The following is an 8,023-nucleotide window of genomic DNA, read 5'->3' as shown; positions in this document are numbered from 1 at the left end:
TCCTTAGAGTTTCTCACTTGAGGCAAGTTTGTGCCAAGTGAGAGAAGGCAGAAGGAAGAATCAGGAGCCCAAAGAAGTCTTTCCTAACCCTATTCCTGCACATTGGCTACTTGAGTTTCTGGTTACCATTACTGCAGGGCATTAACCTTCAGACTTTAGAGTACCATGTGCCTCCAGCAGAGATAAATAGCTGCCTTATTTTGGCCAAGTTACCTACCCTTTCTTTGCCATGGGTTTCTCCTCTGTGAAGGGAGGGGGAAATAAAAGAAACTACTTTTTAATACATATAAAGCACTCCTAGAGGCTATAAAATGCAGTGTTTAGAAGCACAGATTCTCAGGGCTGGGGTTGTAGCTCAGTGGTAGAGCGCTTGCCTAGCATGTGTGAGGCACTGGATTTGATTCTCAGCACTGCATATATAAATAAAATAAAGGTCCACTGACAATTAATATATACATACACACACACACACACACACACACACACACACACACAGATTCTAAAGCAAGACTCCCTGGATTCAAATCTCAGCTTCACTACTTATCTGCTATATGATAACAGGGAAATTGCCTAACTTCTCTGTGCCTTAGTTTCTCATCCTCAAATTGGATCAACCTGATAATAATATGAACTTGATAGAGTTACTGTGAGGACTAAATGAGTTAGTACATGCACAATTCTATAAACAGACCTCACATTCAGTAAGTGCTATATAAATGCTTGCTATGAGATCGTTACTGGTTTCCTGGAAAAGGTTCAAACATTGTTTTTATGGAAATAGAAATAAAAATGAAAACGTTTCCAACATTTTGTTCCTCTGATTCTAGTAAGTATAAAAATCATAGAGCAGGGATAATCATTCCATGTTGGAACATTTTTCATTTCCTAGTATCTGGCAATGTCCTTCACAGAACTTTTTTTTTTCCTCTCATTTAAGATTAGATGTTAGTCTATCTTTTGCCAAATCCTTAATAAGTCATTTGGTTCCTAATTTAAACTTACTGTTATTTAATGAATTTCTGTACCCAATTTGTTTCTCTCTCTGAATGCAAAAAGCCAATGGTTTTAAAAGCCTGCATACAGAAAAGATGGACGTGTGTATTCTGGAGATGACAAATGCAGTCAGTATTTGTTCAGGACAATTTCTGATTCCACCTCTCCTCCCCTTTCCCTACAGCATTCGTTTTAACGTTTCTGTCATTCATTTATTCATCTAGCATTTATTGAGCAGACTTGTCAGGCACCGTGATAAGTGGTGGAAAATAATGATTCTGACAACTGAATGGTGTTTTACAGCTTTCAGATCATTTTCACATATATTAAATTCATTCAACCCTCAGAGGCACTCACTTCACTTTGCCCCAGATATTCCTCCCCTTTAAGCTTTATATTTCTCTTTGTGTTCCTCAATTCCTTTCCTCAGATCTTTGGTGTGTAGAACATTGAGAAGTGCTTTGGTGGGGTGGAAAAGTCGGTTGGAAGAGCAGGTGGTAGGATGGAATGAGATAAGAATTTAGATCTAGGGATGTTTCCAGTACCCTACACCCAGGAGCAAAGGCGGCAGTACTAGCAAGGCATGCTGATTCTTAGGAAAGTACAGAGTCACCTAAACAGGAACAATGATCAACAATGTATCCAGCACTAGAAACAGGGGTGAACAAGAATGGGACCTTAATTACAATAAGTTATACTCCATGTATGTATAATATGTCAAAATACACTCTGCTGTCATGTATATCTTTAAAAAAAGAAAAAGAAACTGGGTTGAGACTAAGCACAGGGTGAGTGGTTTTTCTAATCCTCCTGGACCCTCTTCCAATTAAGCATATTTAACATACTGGACATGCTGAAGAATTATAACTTACTCCTCGCTCCATAAACACCCAGGCTCTCTCGTGCCAGCATCAAAGTTCCTCAGTTACATTTCCTCTCGAATTTTGTGATACTAGCCAACAGACAAGAAACAGAACACACAAAATTAATCAGAAATTTACTCTTCGTTTCAAACCACAGTCTCTTTCATTATTGCATCTCCTGCACAACCTGGCTTCACCAGGAAGTACCAACAGCTTTTCTGCAGTAGACTCTCTTGGGGTGGATGAATACTGGGTGTGCTGCTTGCATATCAGCACACAGTACCTCTCACATCTGAGTCTGCATCAAATCATGACTTCAAGGTAACTTGGAGATTCCCAGGAGAAAGCAGTTGATGCAATCCCTACGCTGCTGTAAGACATACTGAACTCCTTCCTGACCCAGGCCCTTTTGACTTGCTTGGCTTCTGCCTGGAATGCTCTTCCTCCAGACTGTCCCATGGCTGTCTCTTTCTTATCGTTCAGCACAAATGTCACTTTCATGGAGAGCCCTTCCATAGGCCCTCTGGCAGAATCCCCACACTCACCCATCTCATTTCATGATGATGTTTTCTTCATGACACTTATCTCTATCTGAAATACACTTACATATATGTGTGTGTGTGTGTCTGTGTGTATATATATTATATGTTTCCAAAGGTGCAAAGGCAGGATGTGAGTTGCCGGCTGCAATTAGACTGTAAGCTCTAAGAGGGTAGTAATTATTTTTTAACACACTCTCTGAAACATAATAGTAGGCTGTTTTGACCTGAATCTAAAATGTTTTCCCCCAACGCTCAGGTGTTAAAGGCTTGGTCCCCAATGCAGCAGTGGTAAGTGGTAAGAGGGCTATTTGAGGTGATTGGATCATGAGGGTTCAAACCTTGTCAATGGATTCATTCATTGATGAATTCATAACTTAATGGGTTATTGGGAGGTAGAGGAACCTTTAAAAGGTGGGACCCTAGTTAGTGGAAGTAGGTCACTGGGGACATGCCTTGAAGGGTATATATTTCCCTGATCTATTTTTCTCTCTCTCCTCTTTGCTTCCTGGCCAAAGCAGCTTTGCATCACCACACACACTCTCCACCATGTCCTGCCTCACCACAGGCCCAGGAACAACAGAGCCAATGACCATGGACTGAAACCTCTGAAACCATGAGCCAAGATGAAATTTTCCTCTTTTAAGTTGATTTTCTCGGGCATTTTGTCACAGCAACAGAAAGTTGATTAACATATAGCCCCTGAATAAACCTTGGTGGAATGAATAAATGAACAACAGATATTTATTAAATGCCTGTAGTATGCAAGCTCTATTCTAGATACTGGGGAAGTAGCAATGAATGAATCAGACAAAAATCTCTGAACTCTTTACATTCTAATGTAACAGACAATCAACAAGTAAGGCAGGGAAGAGGAAGCTTCTAGAGTGTGGCTGCATTGTACTAAATTGGGTAATCAAGAAAGGAGACAGTGAAAAGGGAGTCAGCTGACTCTGGACAGGAAGGCATGTAGGAGGAGGGAATGAATCTTTTAGGCAAAGGAAAAAGGAAGGGCAAAGGCTCTGAGAAAACAGGAAGGGGGCTTTGTGGTTAAAGCTAGTGACCTCCTTGGAGATCCTCAGAGAGGAATGAGTGTGACAGCTCCAATCATACAGAGTCTTGTAGGCCACTGAAACGACTTGCTCTTACGTGAGATGTGAAACCACTGTGTGGCTCTGAGTAGAGAGACATACTGGACACAGGTTATAACAAGATCCCTGATTTTGTTCTGGTGATAGAAGACTAAGGGGACAAGGGTGGAAGCAGTTAGGAGACAAAGACAAGAGGTGATGGTGCCTTGGTCCAGGGTGGTGCCGGGGAGATAATGAAACTGAATAGTCTAGAAGGATCTAGCAGGTAGAGCTGACAGGATTTGCTGTCATGATGAATAAAATAACCATTAAAACAGATGTGCAGAATTGATACAAAGAAGGTTTTCCTTGGATTTATAGAAGACTAAGCTCTTCAATTGTGTGACAAATTATATAATACATAACAGCACAACCACCCAGAAATGCAGCATTGGAACTTGGAACTTTTGGATCATCTATTATTTATCCCAAAGAACAGTACAAAGAGTGGTGAAATATATTCAGTATCAAAATCTGTACTTGCAATTAAGCAAGCTGGTTTGGGGCTTGATCTTTTTTCAGAGCACTGACATGAGTGTGATAATTGTTGAGCAGACATAAACATTTCAAAATGGAAATGACACTTATCCGTGAGGAGACTATGAAGCTTACTGGGTAGTTACACAAAAGGGTAAACATGATTATCCAGAACAAAGATTCCTGCCAGATATATCCTGATTGATGGCCTGTATTTCAAACTGACGTGAAAATCCACACAGATCTCTGACCTTTTGCATATTGGACTATTTTCAAAGAGCCTTGGAGATCATCAAACCTTGCATTTTTCACTACCTGGAGTCCAGGAAATAGAAGGTGCACAGCAAATATTCATTGACCCAATGATTTCTCAATATTCTCTTTTATTCACTCTTCTTGAATCGCTGATGCATTTATTTATTTACCAAAGTCAGGATCAGCTAATCACTCATAAACACGAAATTTCAATGTGCTGAGCGCAAAGGCAGGACGTGGGTAGCGGGGCTGTAATTAGTGAATTTGAATGTGCAGGGAGCAGGAGAAAATCGGGCAAGATGTACTAGAGGGCTTTTAAACATACAAATATCCCTCCCTGAGATCAGAAGGAACCTGTAAAGGACTTAACCAAAAGATGGAAGCAAGCAGAAGAGCAAGGGCATCTGGGCCAACTGAGAAGATAAATACACAGGCACTGAAAGGTGGTTTTAAAAATTACGTTCCCTCTGAGTGTTCTGGCACAATTTACCGATGACTGAAGAGAACCTGTGGCCTTACTATTCTCTGTCCCTTCAGTCTGGCCACGAAGTTGCTACAAGGCGGAGGCTGTTTCAGTCCTCCTCATGGGGACGCATGTGTGACACCTTTTACCCATCCAAGTTCCCTCCATTGCAATTTCAGCTCATCGCCTCCAATCCTGAGGTCTTCCGACAAATGAGTGACTATGTACTGAGAAAAACTATCTGAGAGCGTCCTACGACAGGATACTGAGGTTATTAGCTCTTTGTTTCTAGGGATTTTTCGAAGCTATAGGGCATTAACGTGAACAAAATCTGCTTGTTCTAGGTTGGGGCGGCCTCTCTGTCTCTCCAGGTTTTTTGTTTTTCTCGAGAACTTCCAGCGACGGTGGCAGCACAGCTGTACTGTTTGCAGCGGCCAGTTCCGGAGACCGCGGGACTGGCGGTGGTCACCCGTTTCCATTCTTTGGAGTGGAAGACGCCCAAAAGTTTACTTCCTCCTTCCAGAGTCCCCGGGTGTGGGTGACGTTAACAGGGGAGGGGGCCCAGCGACTGCCCCTCCAAAGAACAGCGGCCAGTCCCAGCTCAGCCCCAGGCATTCGAAAGAGGGAGAAAGTTGGGCGGGAGAGGGAAGGGGCCGGAGCGCGGTCCGCCAGAAGGGAGTTGGGTCGCCCCCGGAGCGAGCGCGAGCCGGGGTGGAGCCAGCAGCCCCGCGCGGCGTCAGCGTTTAAGATGCAGATCGATTCCCTATTCTCCCCTCCCCCGCCCCAGCGAGGCTCCGCCGCTCCGCAGCCGCCCACGCCTCCTGCGCGCCGCGGCGCCCCAGCCGGCGGCTCTACTTAAGCGGCGCGCCGGCCGCGACCCGGCACTCGCCTGGAGCGCGCGGGCGAGGCGGGTGCTGCGCACCGGAGCTCACGGGGGCGCACAGCGGCGCGCTCGCACCGCGCTGCTCTTCCCAGTGGCAGCGGCCAGGGCGCTGGGCTGAGCAAGCGTCCCGGTTCCGGGGCTCTGAGAAAGGCGGCTGCGGCTCCTGAGCGCGGCCCCACTCTCGGCCACTGGTCCAGTCCGGCCACCTCTCTGCCATGGCTCTGGCGGACAGCACACGAGGATTACCCAACGGGGGCGGCGGCGGGGGCGGCAGCGGCTCCTCGTCGTCCTCTGCGGAGCCGCCGCTCTTCCCCGATATCGTGGAGCTGAACGTGGGGGGCCAGGTGTATGTGACCCGGCGCTGTACTGTGGTGTCGGTGCCAGACTCGCTGCTCTGGCGTATGTTCACGCAGCAGCAGCCGCAGGAGCTGGCCCGGGACAGCAAAGGCCGCTTCTTTCTGGACCGGGACGGCTTCCTCTTCCGCTACATCCTGGATTACCTTCGGGACTTGCAGCTTGTGCTGCCCGACTACTTCCCCGAGCGCAGCCGGCTTCAGCGCGAGGCCGAGTACTTCGAGCTGCCAGAGCTCGTGCGCCGCCTCGGGGCGCCCCAGCAGCCCGGCCCCGGGCCGCCGCCGCACTCCCGGCGCGGGGTGCACAAGGAGGGCTCGCTGGGCGACGAGTTGCTGCCGCTGGGCTGCGGGGAGCCGGAGCAGCAGGAGGGCGCCTCGGCCGGGGCACCGTCGCCCACGTTGGAGCTGGCTAGCCGCAGCCCGTCCGGGGGTGCAGTGGGCCCGCTGCTCACTCCGTCCCAGTCGTTGGACGGCAGCCGGCGTTCGGGCTACATCACTATCGGCTACCGTGGCTCCTACACCATCGGGCGGGACGCACAAGCAGACGCCAAGTTCCGGCGGGTGGCGCGCATCACTGTGTGCGGCAAGACGTCGCTGGCCAAGGAGGTGTTCGGGGACACCCTGAACGAGAGCCGGGACCCCGACCGGCCCCCGGAGCGCTACACCTCACGCTATTACCTCAAGTTCAACTTCCTGGAGCAGGCCTTCGATAAGCTGTCCGAGTCGGGCTTCCACATGGTGGCGTGCAGCTCCACAGGCACCTGCGCCTTTGCCAGCAGCACCGACCAGAGCGAGGACAAGATCTGGACCAGCTACACCGAGTACGTCTTCTGCAGGGAGTGAGCTCCCCAGACCCCTCGCCACTCCAGCACCCACTTTCCCTTCTCCACGCGGGGGAGACGATTATAGATCCTCCTGACACACGTCTTCTGTCCCCTGGTTCCTGACGCCCCCTCCAGTAGCTCGGCCAGACCTGTTAGACCCCCATTTAAGAATCAGCAGCCACAAATCCTCTGGGCTTCTTCGTCTTCTTTGAACCTCTCTAACCAAGAGCGCTCAGATGTAGCCCCCACCCCATGTTTCCTCTACTCCGTGTCTCAAACTACCCTTCCCCCAGATTGTACTTAAATCTGGATCTAGTGGCACCGCTGCGGGGCCACAAAGTCACCGAGTACCTGGGAATGATTGAATTGTTCAAAAACCTGATTGGACGTTGTTCAGTGTGTAGAAGATTCATTGGAATCTTCTCAAACTCTTTTGACTCACTCCGGGTTTAAGATATCAGAACTGTTGGGATACTGTTTTAAAAGGTCACTACAGTCTTTGGCCCTCTTAAAGGTAGAGTTTTAGAAGACTGAGTGGAAGACTGATAACTGAATTAAGACCCCGTGGAGGCAATTCGGTGACTGTAAATTTGAATACGTTTTGAAAAGTTACAGGTAGAAGTAGAAGACTAGTGCTGGCACGGTGATGGACCAAATCTTTTAACACATAGTAGAAGAAGCCTGTAGCTTGAACTTGTAGAAAGTGATCCTCCTGCCTAAGGGGGGCGCCCTTTCTCCTCTGCATGTTGCCAGAGTCCTTGTTCCATTGGCTGATTCGGCAGTTCTAGGCAAGAGGGAGAAAGGGCGCTGCCTCAGAAGAGGCAAGGCTGCCCAGGTCTCCAAGTGCAGTGGGAATCATCTGGCAGTGACAAATGGAGCTGGGCAGGAGTGCACGTCATGGGCAGTAGGACTGTACAATCATTAGATCTAAGATTTAGGGGGTGGGGAAGGGAGGGAGGTAGGAAAGGAAGGGTGGGAAGGGAGGAGCAGACATAACTCATTTATTATTTGAAGTTGGAAGTTTGTACCCTCTGTTTGAGAACATACACACTTAAAAATATCAAACAATAAATGCAAACTTGCAAAGCAATTTATCAAGATTACTAACAGATCTACTCTTAACTAGCAGTTTATTGAACTGTTTTGAGTCCTAAACTTAAAGTTGCTAATAAGTATAGAACTTAACCAAAGAGTTACCCAGTAGGGTTTTAGTTTTTGAACTTTTATTTTCTTGTTGATTATA

The 8,023-nt window shown here is 47.7% G+C and overlaps 1 protein-coding gene across 1 annotated transcript; it reads left to right on the top strand.

Moving 5' to 3' along the window:
• The first annotated feature begins 5,622 nt into the window (after nucleotides 1-5,622).
• On the top strand, nucleotides 5,623-7,712 carry Kctd12 (potassium channel tetramerization domain containing 12). The gene has a single exon (XM_026407506.2). The coding sequence runs from the start codon at nucleotides 5,819-5,821 to the stop codon at nucleotides 6,797-6,799; it is 981 nt and encodes a 326-aa protein (XP_026263291.1). The 5' UTR covers nucleotides 5,623-5,818; the 3' UTR covers nucleotides 6,800-7,712.
• The last annotated feature ends 311 nt before the right edge of the window (nucleotides 7,713-8,023 follow it).

The sequence above is a fragment of the Urocitellus parryii genome, chromosome 2 (assembly GCF_045843805.1).
Source record: "Urocitellus parryii isolate mUroPar1 chromosome 2, mUroPar1.hap1, whole genome shotgun sequence".
Taxonomy (NCBI): domain Eukaryota; kingdom Metazoa; phylum Chordata; class Mammalia; order Rodentia; family Sciuridae; genus Urocitellus; species Urocitellus parryii.
This window is presented reverse-complemented; position numbering and strand designations above follow the sequence as displayed.